At 37.5% G+C, this 27,275-nt stretch overlaps 1 protein-coding gene across 2 annotated transcripts in view; it reads right to left on the bottom strand.

The window, feature by feature from the left end:
- LOC126865674 (protein couch potato) overlaps positions 1 to 27,275 on the bottom strand; it is a 199,057-nt gene that overhangs the window by 71,297 nt on the left and 100,485 nt on the right. For both annotated transcript variants that reach the window (XM_050618589.1, XM_050618503.1), the window contains exon 3: positions 8,812 to 8,865. In XM_050618589.1, coding sequence (XP_050474546.1) covers positions 8,812 to 8,865 — 54 coding nt within the window. The remainder of the gene's footprint in view (positions 1 to 8,811; positions 8,866 to 27,275) is intronic.

Below are 27,275 nucleotides of genomic sequence, written 5' to 3' on the forward strand. Positions count from 1 at the left end.
ACAAAACGTTGGTTTAGCAGAGAGTTTCCTCGCGAGGAAATTCTTCGCAAGGGGATACCATAAAAGTAAAGTTCAGGAACTTGACGCCAGTGGCAAGTGAAATACGGCGAAGTACGGAATTCATGCGGATCTATAAAAAGGAAAGATTGGAAAGTGGCGTTCGTCGTTCAAGCGAATCTACTAATATCACTCCGAGGGAAGACGCGAAAAGAAAGCGTAAAATCAATGAGAATTTCACCTGAATGCAACAACCGCGATTCCAAACGTCGTTACATCTTTGTAAAATCGTTGCTGCAAAATCAACCGGATTCGAGGTGAAAGGATTTTGAAAATACCTTTGCCACGGCCTCTTTGATCCGGCGCGCGAATGCAAACGAATATCGAAGTCGGAACCTCGAATGGGAAAATTTGTTAAAAAACGATGGCGTCGATTTTTAACCGTAAAATTCTACGAGGAAGGATAAACTGTCGAATTTGCCGCTCGACGAACGGGGCAATTAGCGCGAGCAAATGGCAGAGGAAACTCGTATCGATCTGCGCGCTCGTACCTAACGGTGCCAGCGATATCCGTAAAGGGACAATCCCAGAAAACGAGAACTTTTTACGGCATCGTTCGATGATATTATAACAGATGAAAACGTACGAGATAACCCGAAAAACTAAATTTTAGTTCCAGCGAAATATCTTTGAAAGAAAAATATTTAATAAGGAGAAAAGTAAAAAGGGGTAGGAATATTGGCAGAATAAAGCTTTCTATAATTATTGATATTCGAAGCAAAATATTTTATCAAACAACGTTGAAAGAAAGAGCGATATTTCGGAAATAATACTTACTTCTATTTTGAAATAGAAATACGGAACGTACGTATAAAGCGTTAAAAATGGTTATACCTTGAATGGAAATGTGGAGAACGTGTAATGCCTGTTAAAGCGAACGCAACGATTTGGTTGTCAGTAGTTCGAAGTAATTATATTTGTCTAAATTTCCCGCGTTATATGAAAGAATTAAGAGAACGAAAAGAAAGTTGTCGTTTTCGTTTGAGTTTATGTCGAAACAAATGGTTGGTGATTTGAAAATTTTTATTACAGAGGAAACTAATCTTCTACGACTTTTTATGGCTTTAAAAGGAACGCTATTTAGAGCAACGTTTATTAAGACTTTTACGTGGTTGAACAAAAGGTTATAGAACGTCTTGTACAGTAGAGGATCGTCGATACATGTTAATTGGAAACCAATATCTATACGATAAGAGAAGCTTCGTAATCACCAATACGCGCTTTCCACACATAACGAACACACGAAAGAAGATGTCGAAACAAAACTTGGAAATATCCACAAATTATGAATTTGTATGGTGTCTGAACCATTCGGAAGACGAATCGACGATTCCATCTCGTCTTTAACGAGGACCGCGTTCTTCGCAAAGCATCCGCGATGTATACTTTTTGTATCTAATGCTCGCAAAATTCCAATATATTTATTTCTCGTATATATTTCAAGCGGTAAATACCAAACACCAGCCTGTTTTATTTTAGTTCGTTCGTGCGCTGTCGAAAATAAAATGTTTTAATTGCGAGAGAAAGATTTTGAAAACGGTATTTTATTTGCAGGATACTGAAAATACCGAGAATTGTATTTGAATTGTCTTATTTATTTGAATTTATTTTTCTTCGCTATCCAACATAGAAGTTACGTTAGATTCCAAAGAATTTAATGGAGGGTAAACGTAATCGTATCGGAGAAACGATATTAAAATCTTGAACAGAAACTGCAACTCCAGATACACGAACTTGGTCTTGTTCGTTTTCGCGAAGCGAATTCAAAGTATCGCAAAGTTATCACAGATACACGACGAAACAATTATCTTTAAAATAAGATACGTCCTTCCATCGAAAGACTGTTTAGTTTCGCTCGATCGATCCTTTGCTCATAAAGGAGAGTAGTCTGAGCGATGGAAAACTTTGAACGATGCACTTTGTTACGCGCGAATAGCCATACTCGCGAGGAAAATAAATTTAATTTGCAAATATTATAGACCGTTGAGTTCCGATATTAGCTCTCTCCTTAATCTATTTTCGCTATCGAGAAACATCTTAAATACTATTCGTAACACAAAGTTCAAGTATTTTATTGTGCGCGTCACAACGCGACGATAAAAATATTCTACTCGCCGCGAATTTCCTTCGTATCTAAAATAGCATTTTATTCCAACGGTAGTACAACGATCGTTTAAAATTGCCAACCATCCGAAATGTTTTTCCTACAAATTTTAGCCAGCACTGGGTCTAATTTCACCTTCCCACTGGACTTACCCCGTTAATACTAAATTATCAAATATCCTTCCACCGAGCACGGCCCTTTAATCGCTAATGCGAGGATTCTCTGTCATTCGGAGGCCGCAAATTTGTCCGGAACACCAGCGAGATCTCTTTACACGCATCTCGAATTTCCAATCGCGCGTATTTTCACGACACAGCCCTGTCGAAGGGAAACGAGGTCGATCCGTCGAACTCGGCCGTTCGAGATCAAATTCGCCTTCGAGCGTGACGTCATCCGGCATCCTTCGATGCGAAAATGCATTCCTTTCTCGGGTCGATGCCGATCTCCCCGTCCCGTTCGTTATTTTAGAATTCTCGGGTGTACGAGTAAAGGCCAGGGCGGCCGCGCACATCATAGTCGCACAAAGCGAACACACATAGCCGTATAGATGCATAATACAGGGTGTTAAAATAAAAGTGAGCGAGATTTAGAAGGCGCGAGGATAGATGTCGAGATATGGAAGATAGTTGGCGTATAAAGGAGTCGTTGGAAAGCTTAGGCTTCCGGTTATAAGCAACTTAATTTGCTGCGCCAAAAATACACTGGTAGCTCTCTAACGTAGTCGTAGATCAATAAATCAGCTGTCCTCACCTTCTCCTTCGTTTCACTCGGTCTGACCGAACGTGAGCGACGATAGAATTTCGGCTGTTATATCGGAAGAACGCGGCCGAAGGAAGACTCGATATGCCACGTTTTTAGTTTTTCCATCAGACTATATATATTTCTTTAAAAATCCACCACCATGCCATAGTCGACGCTTCGTCGAGCTTTCGTCGAAAGATGTTTAGATGAAAAATATCGATTTCAAAAATATTGGTTATAGTTACATAGACGCGGAGATCAACTTTTTCCGCAACAAGTTTCCTCGAACGCAAAGTTTAGACAAACTTTAGAATTCACGACGAAACTCCGTTGGTCTGTCATCCGTTGCTAAAAGCTTTCGTATGTATCTTTGAATAAGCTTTCAACCGTGTCGTTACATCAAAGCGTATTCTTTTGTGCGCTAGACAACATCGAAATCAAGAAGTCGAGAAAATTGTACTCGTCGTATTGTTCGTTCGTAAACTTCGTTTAATCTCGTTCGTTCGCCTTGGGCGGCGAGAAACACGAAGTACGAGAGGAACACGGAGAAGGATTCGTCAGCTTAAATTGTTTGTAACACGAGACACAAACGTCGAACGACGTTTCTGTACGCCAACTCGTTCCATTGTCTTCGCGTTTAGATTCACAAACTTTATACAAGTATCGTTTACATTTTTTCGTTTAACACCCTATAGAAACGCGGAGAACCGAACGAAAGAGGAGGGTGGAAAACGCTTAATGCTCGAACGGGGTGAAAGGATTTTCCAACGTTAACGTTGGCAACGTTGTGTCGCGTGTGACGCGCGTGTTCCCACTGGTGACGCATAAATTAATGTTATCACGGTTGAACGTTGTATATCTGACCCAACATGGCGGCCACGATGCCTTCCGCGAAGGCATAAAATTGATGTATTTTTTTGCAGCCGAATCGATTAGATGTTTTCCATCGTTACGTGACTCACGTAACGCTCTAGACTTTGTTTCTTTTTGTCGCTGGTTGGTTAATGTCGGTGGCTCGTTAATTCCGCTAACGTTCTATCTGCTCGTTTTCTTTTCGATTTGGTAAAACGTAGAACAAGTATACAGTGTACGTCGTTGATGCTGCAAGGTTAATAAATTTGCGAAATAGACGCTGATTTACAGTGGTTAGAAAAAATATCGGCACACCGTTGCATCTATTATGGCATTTTTACAGACCGATTAATCAGCTCCAAGAATATTGAATTTCGTATCGTTTGGCAGCCTGTTGCCTCTTCCTTTTAAGCTTCTTTAACGTAAAATGCGATCGGAAACATTGGATGTTAAAAAAAATGAATCGGGGAACCCGATAAAAGGACGCTCGATTGGAATGTCACTTGTATAGTCACTGTATTAGTTATCAGATCGATACGTAGAGTAATCGCAGTTAACATGAAACATCTGATTTTAAAAGTTTGCCAAAGAGAGAAACATGCTTTCCTTTCGATGAAATTAACGTTGAATCAAAATTAATGGATATTCGTACGCTAACAGTTAACTATGCAAAACGTTATGTATCTCGAAGACAGGGTAAAAAATGTAAAAAACGAGCGATTTTCGATCGAAATTTGAATGCACTTGTTTTTTTGCTTCTAACGAAATATTCTGCACCGTTGCTGATCGATTTTTTGTCAGTTACTTGGCAAGATATCGCGGCGTTCCATATAAAGCTCTGTTCCATATCAGTTACAGTTACCCTATATATCGTTTTCCTTCGATAAAACATTAATTACGCGTACGCGTAACTCCTTTAAAACATCGTACATGGCGAGTCGATAAATTCTGCGAGTTAATTTTAGTAAATTCGCGATGCCAATTGCCAATGCGATCATAAAAATTTGATACCGTGAAAATGAAACGTAGAAGCTGATAAAGAAATAGATACATTGGAAAATAAGAATATGTGCCGATACTTATCGCAGCCACTGTATGTCGGAATTTTCACAACGAGTCGTAAAAGTGAAATTACGCGTCGACAGGGGAAAGGAACCAGGGCCATGGAGAAAACCATTCACGACGTAGGTCACCCATCGTACGAGTATATCTTTGGGCGTAGGAAAGTAGTAGGGTGCGTGGATTATTGGTAAAAAAGTAAAGGTGGGTTTGTCCTTGATATCAAGGGAGTGTTGCTTGTCGTTAGACCGTGTTGTGAGACGTCAGGGAGAATTGTCAGAGGCCTCCTTAGGTATATTGATTTTTCTCTTGATTATAACGTATTATTATTTGTAATTAACATTTGTAATAGATTATCGCCAGTAACAATGGAACGTTGAATTTTCCGTTGATTGTACTCGTTATCGTGTTTCGTCAACGTTTATAAGAGAGCATTAGCAGGGACAATGCGATGTTGAATTTTGTGTTAATTATCGTACGATCAGCGTTGTTCCTAGTCGATATTTGTAATAGCTATATTCGCCTGCTAATCGAAAGGTTCATAGCGAAACGAGTCTTGTCGAGATTTTTCTTTTTTTCGGAAACCATGAAAACAGAAACAAAAAAAAAAAAAAAAAAAAAGAAAGGGAAAGGAAGAAAAGATACTTTAGCGCCTTCGACCTTCGTTCGATGGATCGTAGTTTTTCGTTTTTAAAATATTCACCAAGCAGCATAGCTGCTTATACACAACTGGACGTTATTTACGATCGTATTGCAATAGGTTAGGTCTTGAACGATCTTTCCATAGCGTCGGTAATCGATCAAGTTACGAATCTCTCCTCCGACTGCTACGATATTTTGTTATCTAAAAAAAAAAAAAAAAAAAAAAAAATTGAGAATATTCGACAAGCATCGTTTTAATTCCGAGCTCGTTAATTTGAAATTTTAGAAAAGCAATTTTTTCTTTTCACCGATCTGATACGACGGTATCGACACATATTATTTCCGATAAATAATACCATCGACCGTCACCATAACATATTTCATATCGGCGACAGCAAAAATATCGAAAAATAACATTTACATTAGTAAAGATCAGGCAGAACGAGAACGACAGGGAAAACACGGGTTGTGTTTGCGTTGCCGCGAATTCATCGGAATATTCCATTGAACAGATCTACGAACCTCTCGAATTTCCATTAATTTCCCGTGATACAGTGAGTTATATTACTATCGTTGTATTGTTATATTATAAATCATTATATCGATGATATAAAGGTGCGTTCAGACCAAGCGAGCCAATACTCGTCCGTTCCTTGCTTTCATAAAATTTGATTCACCGGTAAAAAAGATGTAATATTGGTTATCGAGATATGGAACAATAACTGTAAAGAAGAGACGCGGTTTCTATTATTCGAAAATTCTCTCGTTCGAGTTTTAAAAACGAATTTTGTCTGCCTGTTAATTCGGATACTGGAGATTCCGTTGTATCGTATTTGCATGCTTTTTCCTTACAATTTTATCTCGATATTGACATTGACATTAATAATTGCGCAGTTTCACGATAAATTTTACCCTTTTCTCTATGGAAAATTACAAGTTGTCCTCTATCAAAGCTAGTATAATCTTTCCTTTTCGTAATGTGTCGAATTTCCTGGTGTATTCTCAAAATATTGGTGTCCTCCATCTCCTCTGAGGTTAATTATACGAGATAAATCTATTTTGCAGTTCGAATTGTTTCTAAGAATTGCTAGATTTACAGAGCGCGAACAAGCGTCCACGTATCGAGTACAAAGATGCGAGTCAGTGTACCGTTAGATTTCGTAATTCCGTGTTTTGCATTTATTGTTACAGAAAGTTGATTATGTCTTCTCAAGTCGTACGAATGCGTTACGGCAGATAATAAAGTTGGAATTTAATTAATTACGAAATTAACGGTACGATGGATTTAAAAGTTAAAGTATACTGAATTTGGATTCTGAAAATTTTTATTAAAAATTCATCGTACGATTAAATGTTATATTTTGTAATATTTTTGTAACACGATATTTAAATCACCCCCTCTTGTGCGAAGCAACAAATACAGATAGAGTACAGAATGGCGTGGTAATATTCGAATGTCGATACGACTGACTAAGTGTTCTCGTACGTTTGGTCTAAACGCATCTCGATACGTTAAACATTATAGATGGAAATATTATCCTAGAAGAAATGCGACAGGTTGATGGTGGTGCCATTATTAGAGTCGTGAAATCGTGTTTAACACAGTTCGTCGTCGACCTATCCGCGTGTTATCGCATAAAGGAGAACGTAAAAGAAGGAGGAGGATGAGCACGTTTAAGCGAGCCGAGTAATAATTCCGAGACAAGGCGACCAGTTTTGTCTCGAGAGAACACCGTTAAATTATCTTTTCTGCCCTAACCGAAAGCTCTCTATGTTTCTTCTCCGGTTCGGATGACATTATTACAGGATCTCGCTTTGTCTGGATTTAATTACCGAAAAGTGCGCCAAAGATTCTGATATTCCACGCTTCTGTTCGATAATACATTCAAGAAAAATATAGATCCGTCACCCGTATAATCTTTTCACGACGAATAAATGGAACGTAAAATGCCTATACGCGCATCGCTATCGAAACGAAAGTATCGGATTGTCGTAATAAAAGGGAGGAACCTTTCGAACGTATTCGAATCTTTGATCAAAAGGTGACCTATATAGCAATTTTTAGCTGTATTTTTAACGTATTAGATATGACGTGTCGTAAAATAATATATTCGCAACGTATGTTTATAATGTTCTGTGCGAAGAAATTATTAGAAATATCCAAGCCAATGTGATATTCGTTTTGTTAATAGGTTAACGTTTCGTAGGTCAGTGATTTCACCGAGAAACTATTTTATTTCGCTTCTTCCGAGTTCTTCGCTTCCGAGTTTGGAACGAGATTACCGCAATCCTTCATTTGCCGAGTGTTTGTCCTCTCTTGTCGAGCGTCTACGATAACTACTTTTATACAGGACGTTATTGATCTCTCTTATTTGAAATTTTTATATCTGTGCTGTGCCGAGGACGCCTTAGGAGGAAATCCAACAACTTTAGCAGCATGTTCGATAAGTTGTGCCGATTAATAAGTAACGAATAAAGATCTTACACTCCGTAGAGTAGATCTTTCCGATAATTTTTCATATTTACGAGTCGAAGTTTATACGATATTTTCGCTTTCATCTTTACTCATATCTTTTTCACGCAATATTTTTGCTTCGTCGTAATCGTAAAAATATCGTGCGATAAAAAGCAAATTTTTCCATTTTCGAAAACTATTATTTCTCTCAAAGTGAATCGCAATAGGAGTTAAATAACTGTACTGGTGGAAAATACTGACAAAGCTCATAGAGCTCGCATCGTAAATCTTTCATACATAGCGGACACGTCGCAAAAGAATAAAACGAGAATTCTCGAAAATGTCTTCGTTTCTTTCCGAATCGACGAAAACGAACAAAAGGATAGAGAAATCGTCGAAAAAGGAAGAAAGAAAGAAAAAAATGACGAATTTTTCTCAAAAGCAGACGAACCACTTTCTCGATGGTAGAATTCGATTGAAAGTTCCGGTACTCGCGGCAAGTTTTCCCATCAGTTTCCTCACCAACGAATAATCGCACGAAAATCTCGACACTTTGTCGACCCGTTCCATCGATCGATGGAAAAATCTCTCGAATAGGTAAAAGGGAATCGGTGTATTCGCGAACGAATACCTCGATTTTACCCTCCTAACGTTTTTCTCCTTCTCTCGATGTATCCACTTCTCTTCCTTTCGTTCGTTTCCTCGATAAACGCGTATGGAGAATAGCTGGATGGAAATCTAGAACAGATCCATCGTTCGCGTTAAAAGCACGCGATAACGCTCTATTTTTTATTTTCGTTCTCGTTTCTTTTTCTTTTTTTTTTTTTTGTTCACTGTTTCGCACACGCCACATGGGCAAAGGATGAAATACGGCTGGTAATTTGAAAAAATAATGACTCACCGACGCTGTTTTCCCATTTTTGCTCGTGACTTTCAACAGGGACCCCTCGTACCCCTGAAACAGAACGAATTCCCGAGCGTCATTACAAACGAAGAGATAAAGAGCGGAGTATTTTGATGGAGGTCGTCCAGGATGGATCGTCCTGCGTTAAACTGGTAATTGGCTTGTACGTTAATCAGAGCTGCTTTAATTTTAGGATTAGGATGTAATCTTCGGTGCTTAAGTTGGCGAAGGAAATTGGTAATAGGGATCGAGGTAGAAAAAAAATTCGTGGAAAGGTTATAATGTATATATTTAATTTAAAGGTTAAAAATATAAGGATAAGAAAATTCTGAATAAATAAGTTATTATGACCGAGGATGTTGGTAATAGGCAACGGTTAATAGCTTCCGTTGATAATTAACGGTTTAATGGTAAATTCTTCGTGGCTTCCTAAAATTCTGAAAAAGGTAATCATTTTTAATCGCTGGTCGTTGATTTGAAAATTAGAAATGCTACGATTTGTTGGTCGTTCCTGTGAAAATTGAAAATAGCGTGATTCGTTGGTCCTTTCTTTTAAAATTACAGATGCTTTCTGTCGATGTTCTATTCATTGGAAAGATTGTCTGTTTCCACGTTGTTATTAACCATCGAATGTGAGTTAGAGAAAGCATCGTAACATCAAGTGCATATCGATATGACTACGATAATTGAAACGTATTGAAAAATTGATCAAAGCAACGTATGCTTCGGACTATAGGAACAACAAATTATTTATTTAACAAGAAATATATATATATATAAAATGTATATCTAACAAACTATTATTATATGTGTTGTAAGTGAATTCCCAAGTAAATATTTCTAATTACTCTAATAAGGAAACAAGCTTGTAGTAATTCAACTATTGAAACTGTTAATTACGAAATATAGAACCGCATTAATAAAACAGGAAGCTGAAAAAGGAAAATAATAAAATCTCTCTGCATAACTTTCTATTTCTTATTCACTGGATAAAATCACACCTTAGTATCGTGCGCTTAATGTGACTTTTAAAACATTAACACGAACGAACGATGATCACGAATTTACGAACCTATAAGAAGGCGGTGTTCGCATAGCGTGATCATCAAAGTGTTAAGTACGAAGCGAAGTTACTTCAAAGCAAAAGCGTTTGCTCGTAGACGGAGAATGAGAATCTTGGAAATTTGCATATCTGCTGTACAATTATCTGTTCTACCGCGGCTAAAACGTAACCGAATAACTCGAGCGCAGCAATTTTAGGCAAACACGTTCGACCGAAGATTTCCTATGAATCCAACGTTGTTTCTAATTTCCTTGCTCGTCGTTGTCCTCGTAGGAACGTTACTGAAGATTATATACCGTTTAATTAAAATGAAACAACCAACGAGTCGCTTGTAAGTTGATGCAAAAAAAAAAAAAAAAGAAAAAGAGAAAGAAAAAAGAGAGAAAAAGATTTTGCAAAAGATTCGTTAATCGATTTTAATTAGAAATACCAAAGAATATTTCTATCGTAAGGGTTGTAAATTTAGGTCTAATTAAATTTATATAACGTTGTACCTGTTAAGAAACTACTATATATGAGTAAAATTATGAATCTTTTAAGAAAGGATGGTAAACGTTCTTTTACGCGTAGACGACTTTACGAAGAAATCGTGACGCTTTATATATTTCGCAATCAATATCTATTTTAAATTCTATTTTTAGATTTCGTTTCAACCGATAACACTTTTTCGCTCTTACTATTTTACGTACAACAGATAATATCGAAAGTGTCGTAAAACGTTCGAACTCTGTACGGTACAAATATGCGTCGAGTGTCAGGTCGCTGCTATATCTCGTTCATATTTCTTAATATCCACCTGCGCTTCATTTTCACCTATTCAAAGGCGAAATATACGAAAACATCTTGTCTTGGACATTGAAAATTGCACCATTCATACGCCCAATCGTTTTCGATGCATCAATTTCGCTTTCTCTCTTTTTATTCATTTTCTTTCCAACTCGAGAAGAAACTTCGTTTCAAACTCACGTTGTAGCAGAAACGAATTACGCATAACGTGATTTAATAACTAATTTTTTATTCGAAATCATAATCGAATTAAAAAGTTCGTCCAAGTGTCCATCCCTTTCGATCGTTTTTAATTTGTCACGCTGAAATTACTCTCCGTAAAATGTCTCCTTTTTTCTCTTTACGGAATAGCTCGCGATTTCTATCAACAAACGATTCGATCGATACTCGATGCTTGAATTAAATCACGACCATTAATGCTAATTTAATCCTGAAATGCAGCCACGGTTATTGAGATCTTGGTTGGTTTCGTTTGAAAGCGCGATAACGAAGATGCCTTGAAATGCTTACGAGGGACGTCGTTCGAGTGTTTCGAATCGATTTCGCTGAATAAGAAAACTTAACAGCCGCGATTTCAAAATCGTCAAGAAAAGAAGAATTGGAAGATCGAACAAGATATTATTCGCAAATATATTTATTCTTGAAGGACTTACGACGAATAGAAAAGTAGAACAGGAGCGCATTCGTTAGGAAATTGTTTACTTTACGTTTTACTTTGCGTTTTTCCAAGTTCTCATCAACTTTTTCTTAGAGTAACAACAACCCGTGGCTTAAAAATTGTCAAGAAAAGAAAAATTGGCAGATCGAACGAGATGTTATTCGCAAATATATTATTTTTCCAGAATTTACCATCGATGAAAAAGTGATATAAGAGCATTTTCATCAGGAAATGTCGCGGTACTTTATATTTTTCCAATCAAATTGTTTCGCGAATAATAAATTTTGCGTCCTTGATAAATTCTTTCTAAACTGTGCAATTTAACCAACTCTCTCGAGACTGAGAGAAAAAACAGGAAAATATTTTCATAAACTCGTAACATACGAAGAAAGAATTATAGTAAAAGAAGAAAATGTAGGTTATTATAAAGTAGAGTAATTATCGTTAATTTCGAGAAGAATTATTTTATTTCGTTCGGGTGATTTCGAAGCGTTTACTTCGATAGGATGCCTTTTAATACGTATATCTATTTGAAAATGTCAGCGAGACGAAGTCGAAAGTACTTATGCAGTTTATTCACTTTGCCATTGGTACTGAAACGATAATCGCGAAAGATATTTTCAGTAAAAGGACTTCTTTCAGCAAGGGTATCGTAAAATCGTCATCTCCTTCGAACTCTGACCTAGTAAATAACTTTATCTCAAAAACGAAAGATCGAAGATTCGTTTTGATAAATAAAACATTCGTACACCTGACGAGCGAGAGTCTGCTTGTTTCATAAATAAAATATACGATACACGGAAAAGCTCGCCTTTATCTTTTCTTTTGCACTCATTCCATCTCGTGTCATGGTTAGGAAATGATAACGGAAAATTAACGTTACAACGAAAAATCGTAAAATACGCGTTCTTTGAACGTTATCACCTTCGTATGATATTCGCTTCTTCGTGTCGTTTTACCATTTCTAATTCGTTCTTTTATTAACAAAATCTTGCCTTCTTGACAAATTCTTTCGACCTAATAGCTTTTTTCGAAAAGGGGAAAAGATAGGAAAATATTTTATTTTATATTTATCGCCGCAGTTTGTAAACTAGAAGATTCTTGATCTCAAAACCCTATACTCTACTTTTATACTATACTTTTTTAAATCCTATACTCTTCTACGCATGTTTCATTTACGAAAATACCGTCCATTAATGTTATCGTCACGTTTAAATTAATTTTTGGACGAGGCTATCCAAAAAATAAAAAATTTTTTAAATAAACCCTCGTTATTTTTAAACTCCTGGAACGACTAATTTTGTCATAAAGATATTAAAAATGAACGATCGTTGTTCGTTTGATCGCGCGGATAAGCGAACGATCGGTGATTAGAAATCTAAAAATATAAATTTCACCCGAAGCCAACGACAACGCGGCCGTTTGATGGATGGCGTTGTCCTTACTCGTCGCATTCGTCGATCGGAATTTATCTCTGTTTATTTGGCGAGGAAAGTAAGAAGAATGTCGTAACACGGTTGAATAAGACGAAAATTTATCGGTAATGTGGAAAATGAGAGATTTTTGGGGACCTTCGGTCTTCCTCGACCGAATTTTCATTTTGATTCGCACGCTTTATTCAATTTTTGACGTAACACGTCCAGTTTTTAAACGCGGTGCTAATTACCGACTATTCTTTGAATTTTTAAATTTACTACTCGCTACATCGTATTCGTCGGATTATGCGTTTAAAGTTTGTTTTTTATTTTTAACAGTACAATTAATTATTTAATTTAATTTCGAGATTTGTAACATTTCCGTTTGTTTCCGTATTACGATGTAGTAAATTAGAATAAAAGGCGATTATACGGCCACGGTGTTGCGATTAAGGCGGGAAAAATTACCGCGAATACAGTTTGTAGTCCTTATCTGCAACAATTTTCTTTTACAAGCAGCGAAGCGTGCTTATGCATATTCATTTTGAACGTTGCTGTCGTGCTATAAATGACTGAAATCGTAGCATAATAAATCGATTTATAATGTAGAATTATTTGAAAGACTCAAGTGGAAAATAAAAGATGGAAGTTTTATAGAATATCGATTAAACGATTCCACAAATTTTTTGGTTTTTTCAAATTTTTCCCCCGTCAAGTAGAAAATAGATAAAAACGTCGATGTATCAAAGAATCCATTCTTTTTTCAATCTTCAGTTTGTTGATCGAGCACGAAATATTCAACGAAAATGTCGATTCATTAACTTCGTGATATACGCGAACTTATTTCGCGATATACGAAAGCTTTGTTCATTCATAAAATACGAAACAGCAGAAATACCGATACATTAATCTTACGATCTTTTATTTTCATACTTTTGCCCATTCGTCAAAGGCACGGTAATCGACGGAAGTGTAAATTCATCGATGATCGAATTCTTCGTCGATCTGTCGATCGTACGTTGATTCGTCAAACGCGAAATATTCGATCAAACACGACAAAAGCGTCGATATATCGCACGTTCGATTAATTATCTTTCCGTCTCTTAATCGTTTGGCCGTTTGTCAAGCGAAGAGTATTAAACAAAAACGTCGGTACGCGAATCACTTACCGCTAACCGATTCTCTCGCGCTCTTTTAATTATTTGCTCAATCATCAAATATGAAGTATTTGACAAAAGCATCGATGTCGTTATAAATGTCTACGATGCGATGCAAATGCTTTATGACGTTTGTACGGTTGATATTTAATCGACTCGTTATTAGACCTTCTCGTTAAAATTCTTAACCAGAGAAGCTCCGTTGATTCTTTATAAAAGAAGGGAAAGGTGCAAGAAGATACAGTAGAAGCAGAAATATTATCCGTTTGATGTACACGATTTCCTGAGAAATAGCCGATAAATTAAACAATAGCGACGATACTAACGATGATCAAGTTAGATCGATTTTCTATAAAATATATACACGTGCGTGTACCGTGTATTACAGGTACGTTCGAAATATATAAAATTATTTAATGTATTAAATCGTTTACTTCGTCGCTTGTTATAAAGGTTTTAATATATTAGAAAACCGAATCCTGTGAATATCGCAACATCAACGACACCGTCGAACATTTTCTTTGCTACTGTGTCAAATTTCAAGATTTCAAGACGCGATTCAGAGACACCCAACAATATGCAATTACTTCGTAACTGGTAGAACACAATGTGAAAATATTCCAAATTTCCTAAAAGAGTATGCGAAACCGTAACAATGGCTAATGGCTGCCTAATTATTTACATGTTCACAGAATACATGTAGTAGTAGTCGCTAATGCTCTATCAAGAGATGCGACGATAAACGGTAAATAAATGAAACATAGAAAAAGGAATCGACGCGCTTCTCTATACTTGACCGATATTTATCCGCTATTTATCCGAAGTAATTTGTTTGTCGTTAAACAAACACGATAGCCAAAAGTTAGGTGCTTGAATAAAGGATGCAACGACGAATGGAGAAACGAGATTTCGCCCGGTTGAGAGGAAAAGGAGTATTTATTTCTTATTTACCAGCTAGAATTAGCACGTTCTACGAATAATTCAGTAACGTGCCTTTGTTGTTTGCGTTTCGTTCGCAACGCAGCAGATCTCGTTTCGTTCTCTCGTTTATCTCTTGCACAGTCATAAATTTACGATCAGCTTTGTAATAGGATTCTTCCATAGAATAATCCCGTGTGTCGTTGATTAATAGTCGAAAGCAATTTTAGTCGAGTCGAATCCTGAAAGCGCGGTGAAATTCATCCCAGCATCCTATCGAATTCGTAGCGTCTTTTAATCTCTTCGTGTCGAAAATCAACGGTGCTCACCCCCCTTCGATATTAAATCGTATTCGCCGTTAACTCTGGTACGTTTCTTTATGAAAAGTATAACGATTATCAGTCCGCGGATATTTCTACAAACTCATATTTTTACAAAGGCGAACCAAGGAATACGATCTAAGCAGAAATTTCCTTTACCTGCTAAATGTTACGATTACACTGTACACTTTTGTGCATTTTTGCGAAATCGAAGGACATAAAAGCGCGTATAATGCGTATGATACGTAGTAACGGAAATAGAGTAATCGTTGTAACATTTGGTGGATGAAACAGAGTTTCGTTTAAATTCCATTTCTTTCGACATACCGTGAAATATATAGAAACGCATAAAAATCCGCGGTCTAACAATTACAGTAGGTGCCGAACTTTGAATATTCCACATATTTTTGCATGTTACGCGCAATCTGTGCATTTTTTGCATTTTGAAATCTACCACGAATGCATACAAGTCTACGCGGTCTAATAATTATACGTTTTATACAGTATGGAAGATTATGGTAAAATGGTTGGGTGTTTCGTTAAAGTTAACTGGATGATTTTCGTATTTAATCTCTCAACGCTCGAGTCGTAGAAATAAAACTACTCGACAACAAGCGAGAAAGATACAAAGAAAGAAATGCGCACGTAAGAAATACGATACAACGTAACGAGTGCTCAGCGACATAAATCTCTCGCGCACTTTTTACAAATTTCTTACGAAGCAAATTTTTGGTATAATAACAGATACACCATGGACCGATGTTTGCGATCCATTTTCCAACTGATTCCGATTATCCGCGATCGATTAGTATAATGCATAATTCGTACTATATTTTTTGAAACGATTTCAGTCACGCGTCTGTACGAGGCTCGATTGGTAATCGAATTTACTTCGATTTAATGTACCAAAAGTTAATTCACATTTAATCGAATTAAATTAATCACGTTCAATTCGATAATGTTTTATAAATTTAAATGTAAATACAATTATCAAGCTTCCTATATTTTATTAATCTATATTTCGATATGGTGGATCTAATTAAAAGAGTATTACTTCTTTGTGTAATATTCTACAGAGCGGTCCGTAACCGGTGGTACAATTGGCTATAGGATGATTCTCCGAGAAAGAATAAAGCGAAAATATGGAATAACGTTTTTCCATTAGATGCTTTCTTTTAGAGAAAAATAGATTTGAAAATATATCGTCCGCGTATGCAACTAAGCACGTTTTATTTTTACAAATGTTGTTTCACAATTTTGATTTATTCTCGAGTTATAATAACCTGTTGCCGATCGTTCACTCGTACCTAGCTAACCTGTAATTATCGTTAGCGAGGTTCAAGTATATTATTCAAACTCGATTTTTCCAGAAACGAAGCGAACGATTATTTTTCCACGTTTTCCAACAACAAAATTGTACTTGTTACGGAGCACCCTGTATAGTAATCGCGTAATATAATATTCTTCTTTGGATAACATAAATTGATAGTACAGCAATTTTTAGAAGCAAGAATTACGTCGAGAAAGATGAAGATGAAGAAAGATTATCGTTGTAATTCTCCACGATGTAATATCCATTTACGATTTTTCGTAGACGATAACGCGTTAAGAAGACATCGCGATTTCTACTTATTCGTCGGCTTCAAACGCGGGCAGCGTTTCGTAATCGAATAAAATTGCCAATAACAAATCGTGACACGAGGATAAAAGGCGAGGCCGAAGTTACTCTCTTGAAATCCGTAGCCGAGATTTCGTTTGTGTTACGTCTTAATATTTCACAGCTCCACGCGAGAAGAACAAGATTCTACGATCTATACAGATTGGTTACCACAGTTACCTAACACGAACCCAATCGAATTACGCCGGAGAGAATTGGACAGCGGACGTAAGAAAATATTATCAAAGTCGGGGGGATTCCTTCGAGAATCTTGCGAGGACACAGGCAAATGTAAACATCGGAGGGGACGGGGAATTAGAAATAAGAAATCGAAAGTATCGTAAAGCAAACGAAGTTACAAATGTTAGCAATTTTTTAAAAGTAGAAACAAGTGCATGTCGCTTCAGTAAGAAGCAACCTAGGAAGAAGAACGTAAGAAGCCTATTTCTTCTACCTCGATGGTGAAAAGTAAAAAGCGATAGAGACGCGTTTGACTTTTGAGTGGAGAAAAATGACCGCGACGATCAGATTCGCAAGCAAAGAAGACAAACAGTCGAGTTACACGAACGAGGCTACTGCTATTCATGGGTTTCCAGTGCGATGTTACTAAATTCAAAGTCAATAAGAATTTTAAAATCTCTGCTCGATTTACGTAACTTCGAAAACTCTTCTTATCGATATCGATATTTCCATACAAGATTTGCGTGTAAAAGTCAAATCGAAATCGGACAATCACGGTATTCGAGTTAAGAGCATCGAAATATCTCAAAATACACAATCAATTTTACGTTAACTAAATTTTCCACGTATGTTCACGCTCGTCGACGATCGAAGAAAAGAAAACTCTTATCGATATCGACGTTCCCATAAATAATTTATAAAGAAGTCGAATCACATTCAGGCCACCACGGAAATCGTCAATCACGACATTACGCGAATCAAAGGTCGACGAATTTAAAAAAACTCTCCTCATCGATATCGACATTTCCGCGAAAAGTTGGCTGAAAAAATCGAATCGAAATTAGACAGGTAGAGAAATCGTTAATCATCGGGGGGCCTCTGGTCGTAGGCTGTGAAGGTAAAATCGATACGAACTCGGTGAAATCTGTTAGCAATATCGCGCTGGCTAGCTAGCCGTTCGTTGATACGCGTATGCAACGCCAGCCTAAATAGGTAGCGTGATTTACGGTTATTTATAGGGGACCTTAATATCCCCTTCATAAAACCTTACCGGCTTAGCTCGGTTTCGTTCGATCGAACTTTGCTAAAATTCGTCGTTCGAAGATCTTCGATCTCCACTGAAATCAGACTAACGAGTTTCGTGCCGTGTAGGAGCTGGTAAGCGAGCTGCTGGAAGAAAAGATTTTCGTCATTCTCCGTTGCAGTATTAAAATATGTTTTCGTCTAAAATTCTTTCGTTACGTTCTTTCGTATATAAAAAGAACGCTTGCGTATAAACGTTTCATCGCAGACGCGATACCAGAAAAGAACGTTACGAATAAACTATTTATTTACTTAACTCGTTAAAGACCAAGCAATGGTTTCTCATAACGTTATAAATCCATCGATTTTTGTTGCATAGTCTGAAAAAGTAAAGGAATCGCGAGACTCATAAAATTGTAAAGTCTAGTTGGAGTATGAAGTAGCGGAGGGAAGAGTACCGAACGAATCTTTGGAATTCCATATCATTCGTTGCGACAAATGCGTCGATGTGACGAATGCGATGTTTCCGAAGTCTCGTATACTCCAAATTTCACGACAGAAATTTATCAAGTTTGAAATTGCTACGAAATAAACGTTTCCCATGGTACACGTCGCCTATAAGTCGTAAGATGTTTCGTAACACGTGGGACACGATTCAGAAGTGGACGAGAGGCGCAAGAACGACGAAAGAAAGTTCATATAAACAGGTGTCCTGTGTAACCTTGTTCCAAAGTTATAGCCACTTTTGTGTTACGATAATCCGCGACAGCTTATCTTCGCAGAAGATGCTCGAAACGGTGATCCTTCGACCGTATACGAGCTCGTAGTCCTCGTATCGTCGAGAGTTTCCCTATCTTTCAAGAATTCCACGTGTACGTCAAAATAATAGGCCGGCCGAGGATAGCCATTTCGAGCACCTTCCGCGAAGGTAAGCAGTTGCGAATCGTTGGAACGCAAGAGTGGCCATAATTTTGAAACAAGGTCAAATAAGTTTTACGCGAACGCGTTTTCATTGTTTTTCTACTCCTTGTTGCGGCTTATCGCGACAAGAAAAATAGCTGTAACTTCGAAAGGTCGAATAAGATCTTCTTTCGTTGTTCTTCTGCCTTCTGACCACTCCCGAAATGGAACGTTCCACGTGTTACGAGACACGCTCTATATACGAACGAATCCATCGGATCGATAAATAAAAATCGAAGAGAGGAAATCACGATATCTAACGATCGTATAGGTCGAGAGTTGATAAATTGAAAAGGAAACGATGTTCGAACGAACGGTATCGATGGTCACTCCCACGGACCTGATCAAAGGATGCGGCCAGCCGGTATAAATATTGCAGCTGGACCTGCTGACGGATATTGAAATACCGAGGCGGGTATGCGGAGGAAAACTGGAGCAAACCGCGCGAATATTTTTAAACCTCGATACCTCCTCGACGACGAAAGTATTCCTTTCATGGTGGGACGAGAACAGGGAGGCGAGTCACAGAGTGGCTAGAAAGGTCTCCGGGTTTAATGCGGCATGTAAAATGCAAATTTTAATATTCTAGGGAAATGTCGATAACTTCGACCGTTCGAAGGATATCAGATTCTTTTCTTCATTTTCTCCCCCGCTATTTTTATTGCCTCTATCGTTATATTTTTATCGATTATACGAAGGTGAACGTTGAACGTATCGAAAGATCGGGAAAATTGGCTTTTTCAGATTTATTATCGCTTTTTTTTTTATTATGCTATATTTTGCAGTTGACGTATATTTTCAAGTATTCTTGTTCTTTATTATGATTTTAAAGTCCAGGGCACCGAGGAAGGTGATGAACGATGGATCGGTAAAGTTGAGGTACGTAAGAGCAGAGTGCGTTGGTTGATTTTTATGCTGCTTTTAAGAATTCACAAGGGAAGATCCGCAACCCGCAAATTCAAAAAATTATGTACTCTGGGGACACGTAGAGGACATATATAGGTACGTATTACGTAATATTTTTTCGCTGTCCAAATTCACTCTAAGGGGGTGAAATTTACCCTCGAAAATTCTGGTGTTTCCCGATTTTGCGGTATAGTCCGCTACAAAATTGACACATTTTTTTTAACAAAACGATAGTACTACTTGAAAGCATTCCTTTTTATCCTTTATAGTTCTCAAGTTATAACGCACAATCTGAAAATAGCCGGATTTTCTGGGCTCAATTTCACCTTCTTAGAGTGAATTTTAAGTACTTTTAATACAAAGTTTTATAATTTTTTGAATTTGTGGATTGGAGATTTTCCCTTGTCAATATACACTTACGTTTCTTTCTAATTCTAATTCGAAGAGTTATATACCTTTAAATTAACACGCGATTCTTTTTCTTCGTTTCTTTTTTAGATATTTCAAGATTTTAGATCGTAACACATTGCTGATAAGATTAACTAGAATTCCATTGCGATTCTTTTAGGGAATCGTTACCCAACATACACCAAATAGAGTTACAGCGGTATGTTCAAAATAAGTAGGACGTGTCATAAAATCATATCACTGTCTTGATAAAAGTCAACGTTAATCTCGCCAAGAGCGTTTGAATATTTTTAGGAATTGAAAAAACGATGGATCTGTAACCTGTTATATTCACGGATCAGGTAGTTCTAGGATGAACTCGACGTTTCACGATTTAACAGGTGACATTACATAACCGAACAACTCCAACTCTAGAATTACCGCGATCAATGTGGCCGATTCATAGCTTTTTACAACAGTTTTATAGATTTATAAATAGATCGACTACCTTAGTTCCACCGTTTAATCTCTTCTTCGTCGCATTTACTTTCTCCTCTTCCGCCCTCGTCGTCTTTTTCTTTCCTTGTTCTCACGATGTTCCTTAATCTCAACCGATCCACCACTCGTTCATCCCTTCTATCTCGCAAAACTCTTTCCACCCACGCTTAAATTTACTCTTTCCGCGGCTGTAATGTCCTCTATGAAATGTTTTAACCGTATTAGCGTTCCTATCGTGCGACTTGTTCTTCAACGTCGCAGGAAAATTCACCTTGCACAAAACCGCGTGCCACGTGAACGCAAAACGAGTCATTCACAGGCCAAAATGGTTTAACTGCACCTTTTGAAATGTTTTAATTCCGTTTCGCCGAGTTAATCTATTTCGCAAACAAGCGGCCCGGACATTGTTCGTTAGGAAAATTCTCGTCTGTTTTTACGCCTAACGCGTGAATCGCGGATCTAATTAAATCGTTACCTTCTTCCCATCTCCATAACCTTCATAAACTGCTCGTATTCGGAATACTTCGCTGCTTCTTATACCTTAACGTCGGGTAAAATTAGTTTCGTCGAAGTTGCGGTACGCAGTTTCCTAGATAGATTTAAGCTAATTCGAGGATCTGTTAGTCGAACGACTATATTGTTCTCGGCGAGGTAGATAGAGTTTCCAGAGATTTAAAACACTACGGCGGAGCTGAAAGTTCGAAGAATATTCTCCCTCGATTTTCCGCTGGCCGGATTTTGTTGGTGTTTCTCGTAAAAGTGGATTATCGTTACGGTTGTATAGCGTATATCGTCGAGTCGATGATTGGTTTCCTTTGTAATGGTTTTTCATTCGCCTTTTATACAATTAATCAGAATCAATTATGTGTTTAGTCTTTGAAAAGTTATGCGCTAAACGTACGTTTAAAATCTGGAGACATCGAAACAAGTCGCTAACGTTCGCAAATACGAATACGTTAAAAAATTACGTCATGCTATCCAAAAAAGTTCTTTCGACGATCCGTATTGAAGTTAAGCCGACTGTCCACCAAGTGTCGCTACATGGAAGCGCAAGCGTAATTTATTAGACGCGACGATACACGTACGCCAATGTTCGGTGTACGAAGCGTACGGTAAGATACATTTTGTCCCATTATTAAAAATGTTGCGACGACGAGAGAGCCGCTTTCATCCTATGTTACCACATTCGACGACATGAAAAAGAGAGATTTTGGATCCATTCGAACAACGAGAAAAATATTAATTCCCGAGTGTTCGTCGTTGCGAGTGAATTGTCAGGGAATGATGATCGCGTATTTCATACACTGCACAGGTTCGGCAAAAATACACGTAACAGTTTAGTGCAACTTGCTGGACCATTGGTTCAAATGCAAGATACGGATATTTGGGAATTTTTCAGCTCCGATGAAAGAATTGTAATAACGTTGAGGTAGAATCAAGGAATCGGTATAACAATATGCATACCTAATCTATAAGAAAATATAACAAGTATCGGACAAAGATTTTCTCCGTCGATTCCGCGTAATTACCTGGCTAACTAGTTTTTAAAATCAAATGTCGCTTTGGCAATGGGACTATCGTATCGATGATTAATAGTAAAGAGCTATAGCAATCGCCTAACAACTTATTCACCTTATTTGCCGCTTCACTGCACGCCTTCTGTGTTCTATCTTTTCTCGCGTATTTTTTTCGTTTATAGCTGCAACGTACGCTTCAGTATCGACAATGCTGACGACAATCGTTGTGACGAAAACGCGCAGTGACGGAAACGATTGGCTGCTGTTCCCTGGACAGATACACGTTACTTTACAATAATCGCTGCATGGAAGCGTATTGTTACTACCGTCAACGCGTCTGTGAAGCAACTTCGTGGACAGTGGCCCTTGAACATCGTACGGCGAATTGAAAATCGTAGTAGCGTAGCAGCGTAAGACACGAAAAGCGTAGAACGCACAAAAGCGTATGTAGCAAAATTATATTGAAAAGACAAAAATCAAAGATTTAAGTTTAAAGATTTATCGAATAATTGAAATTTAACCCTATCGTTCTCCTCTGGTCTGTATAACCCAATGGATGTTACATTTCAATAGACATATTATTCAGATATAAATATTATTTATATTATTATGAATATTATCTGTACAGGATCTGGAATATAGATAGGCAGTATTTTTATTTCATTGATATATCCGTTGAAACGTAATATCCATTGTGTTATACAGACCCGAGGAGAACAATAGGGTTAAATTAAAAAATACCAAACTCAACGTATTACACGCATGTTCGTTGTGTTTTTGCATTGTGACTAACAGGAAGAAAATTTTGTAATTTCCATTTTTATAATTCCAGAAAGGTGAAGCGGGTGAGTTTCTTACTCAACCCAAATCTGTCAAAACGCGAAATTTTACAACAAACGCGTACAAACATCTGCTTGGAGACGCGAATTTTGTAACAGTTTCGATGGCAAAGTTGGCACGTCGCGTCGTCTGCGTCTACAACCGCAACCCCGCACAGGAAGAGCTCGATATTTCAGTTTTCATTAACACGCGTCCTCCTCGACGGAACACGCGAATATAACACGGGTACTCATCAGTTTATTGTGCCACTAAAAGCCCGGGATCATGCCAGGGAACTGGTGCAGTAGGATTACGGCGCGTCGAGTGCCAAGGTGCTGTATTTTGCCGATCTAAAGAGCAAAGAGAATCGCGTAACTTCCTGCGTATCCGATGTGGCGTCGAATTTCGAACGACGCGTCCAGAACCGTAAATCCTTCGATCTTAATATGTTTTTGTTACGAAGAGAGTCGATGAGATTGTAAACAAGTGGCTTACGAACGTTTAAAGAATTATATACTACCGGGTAGTAGAATTTTGCTAAAAATACGAGGATAAGATAGTTGAGAATGGAATGTTAAGAAGTTTAAGGTTCTTTCATATTTTGGTGTTCCTTGAGAATTTCGTTCTTTTACGACGGGATGAATATACAGATTCCACGTTGTAGTAAGTTGTAGCGGATTATTGTTAAAAATAGGAGAATGAGATATTCGAAGATGGAATGTTAGGAAATTAACAACCGCGTTCTTTTACAAGGAGGCGGATACACGAACGCTTCGCGTTAAATGACAAGATATAGCGTGTCAAATTAAGTTTAAATCGATGAATTATTGTTCTAAAACGACAAATTATAGTTCTAATTTATAGTTGCAAAGGTATGTTATACAATATACGGCGGATACGAAAAATACTTGTACACCATTGCGCTGCGTTATACGCTGATCAATCAGACCCGATTATAATAAATCTCGTATCGCTCTTGTGTGATTAGAAAAATTTGATATACCATAGAAATGGAACGTAAACTCTAGTAAAAAGAGGCTTCATCGGGAAATAAGAGACAAACAGATGTATGCGAATAAGTTTAGTTTGAAATTTAACTTTAGATTCGATTCTTCGGATTGTACGTTTACACCGAATTAATTACCAGAGTTATTAACCTATCGAGGACTAACGTCGCGTTAACGCAACACATCGTTCGTAATTTTCTTTTCAGTCGATTCGTATTATCGAATTCTATTAAATTCATGCCGTGACTATGAAACTGGATCGCATGGATCTACTCGGTACCTTTCCTCCGTACCATTGTTTCTTTCACCCAAACTCTACGATTTTACCAAGTTTGAAGAAATCGAAATATCTTGCAGCACAGTGACGAGGTATCCTTTTCTCAAATTATAGAACTTTGTTCGTTGCTCCTAATTCGCGACTCGCTCTACTTACGTTTCTTTGATAAACTTTCGTTTACGTATTCCTTAATGGATCAAATACAAATTACGTATAACTTTTTACTATTCTGCGTCTAAGACGATATTACGACGATGAACAGCTAATGCTAGTTGCAATACCAAGGCTATCGAAGCTTTTTAAAAAACGAAAGGAGAAAAAATATACTCTCTGCAGGTAGTAGAAGAATCATAAGACGAGGGAGACAGAGCGAAGCGCTACATTAAATTATCGTGATTTTACTATTTCTATTATTACTGCTATTGCCATTACTATTAATATTTACTGTTAGTACGGTTCTCTGTTATTGATCGTTATTGGAATATAGAGCATATTTGCTAGATCATATGAATGTTCTTCGGGCCATTTCAGAGACGATATATCAAAAACGATATTAATATATTACAACGCGAATAATATGCTGTGACCAGAAGTACAATATATGAGAATAGTCTCCGAATCTCGTTCGAACAGTTATCGCCGATATTTGTCGAGAGATACGTGACTAGGAGGCCGTTTGTCTCTTAGTCTTTGTATATCATTGAAATATGGTGCCTGTGGAATTCAGGAGATACGCAGTTACCGACTCGGAGACATTTGTTTGAGAAAACTTTTGGATTTTCAACGCGAAAGTTACGTCGATTCCAAGTTCGTAAGTTCGGTGGGAAAATTTTCTTTTGGAGGATGAAAATATAATTTCCAGATCATTTGACTTTTTCAAACGGCACGATATACAAATCCAAATATAATACGTTATATAATTATCGTATTTTTTTTGAAATCCAAGATTTCTTTAACCGTAATTAAACTGTAATTTTCTTGTTTTCCTCTTTTCGCGAACGAATTAACACGGTACGCACTTTTATCAAAGGCTCGATACCCCAATTCCGCAATTGCTACTTAAAGACCAAAAAGAAACCTTGTCGCAGCTAGTTCAGCTTCTATTTGTTGAAACGCGTGGAATTTCCCTGTAATAATTTCGGAATGTAACATAATCACAGCTCCGGTAGATACCACCACTCTGTTCTCACGAGCACCAACGTGACGAAATTAGCTTTATTTTTAACGTACACACGTTTCGAGCAACGCGTTTCAACAATCGTAAAAGTCGATTCCCCGCAGGATTTTAACATACGCGCGACTATTAATTTCTCGAAACGCTTTGTCCATCCATCCTCTAATATTTCGGTGCCACTGGTACATAGTCCAGAGGCAGATTTGCGTGCCAAATAATAAATATATGACAAAGTGAAATTTTGTCTGCGCGTGAACAAACTCGAATCGCGATCGTTCAAAAGGTATACACGCAAAAGGAAGAAAGAGAACGAAAGCTTTAACCCGCGTATAGTTGGCTGAAAGATCCGTGTGATTGATACGCGGATAAACTACTTCGGATGGAAAATCTGTTTAAATCAACCGAACGGCCATATTGGAGAACCATTTTGCTAAATTGAAATTGCCGCGACCGGCGCATCTGAATCGAAAATCTAAATTAAAAAGCCATTTCATTTGTCTGCCGAATAAATATCGATTTTAGACGTAAAAGAGGGAAAACGGAGTAAAGGGTGTATTAAAATTTGATATCGAAATGCGTGAACGAACGAATGCGGAATACATTTGTGAGATATCTAAAGAACGAACCGACGACCCCGAGGTCGATACTTTTGACTTAAAAAACGTTTTCGTTCTTATCTGCCGTAAGTGTGATTTCTCCTCGACTCCTTCCTCGTAAAACGTAATTAACTTCGAAAAAATAAAAATGCAGCGTTCCTAGAGAAAGGAAAGAAATAATAGGATTAACATAGAAATATACAACGATAAAAATTGCAAAATATTTACTGATTAAATCTCACTTTCTTGTTTCCCAAGAAACTCGTTACTCCTCATCAAGCGAGCACATCCTTCTTCGCTTTCTATTCCCATAAAATCATATCACAACAATGCACGTGCCTTGTATTCTACCCGGCTGAACGCTAAGACAATAAAATCTTCACGTACAATACAGATTATACGATGATTCATAATCCAAAAATATAACTTTGTCACTGTACTGAACTAACAGTTACTCTATGACATTCTGTAGCGAGCGCTGTAACATCGTAGCGACAATTACAATTTCCTAATTTTAAGATTACAATGGGAGAATGTAGTCGATCGAAGTGTCTGTGGAAAACATCGTAAGTGCCGAGAGACAAGTTTCTCGGGCGGGAAAGAAAACTTACGCATTAATCTATTATGAGAGGGAAAAGTGTATCCGCTGAGAAGCATGTACGCACTGGCTCCTAGTTGCAGATAAAACTTGGCGTTCCATTTATTTAGATAGACGGCATAGACAAAGGCCAAGAAACAATTAATCGACGTTTATTGGCACTTATGTCTTTCTCTACGGAGGTGACGTTGCGACACCATCTTCCAGCATTACTAATGACTATTTAAAAAAGGGAAATCGCACTCAAATTCTATACTACGGTATTCTCGTTGCTACGATTTTCAATTCTGGCACTTAACGGCGTTTTCTACCAGCATTCTCCGATTATTTCGACATAACGTTCGATAACGTAATTCCTTAGCTTTCAACGACGTTAATCACCAACCTTTCAGTCGCGATAAATAACTGCGATCCGTTAGAACTTTCTTCTCTCTAAAGAAAACAAAATTTCGTCTTACTTACATTACCATACCGTCGAGTGATATTTTACCTTTACGCAAAAATGTCAACTTTGCCCTAATTCCGTCTTCTCCGAGAATCCATAT

Source organism: Bombus huntii, chromosome 1 (genome assembly GCF_024542735.1).
Source record: "Bombus huntii isolate Logan2020A chromosome 1, iyBomHunt1.1, whole genome shotgun sequence".
In the NCBI taxonomy this organism is placed as follows: domain Eukaryota; kingdom Metazoa; phylum Arthropoda; class Insecta; order Hymenoptera; family Apidae; genus Bombus; species Bombus huntii.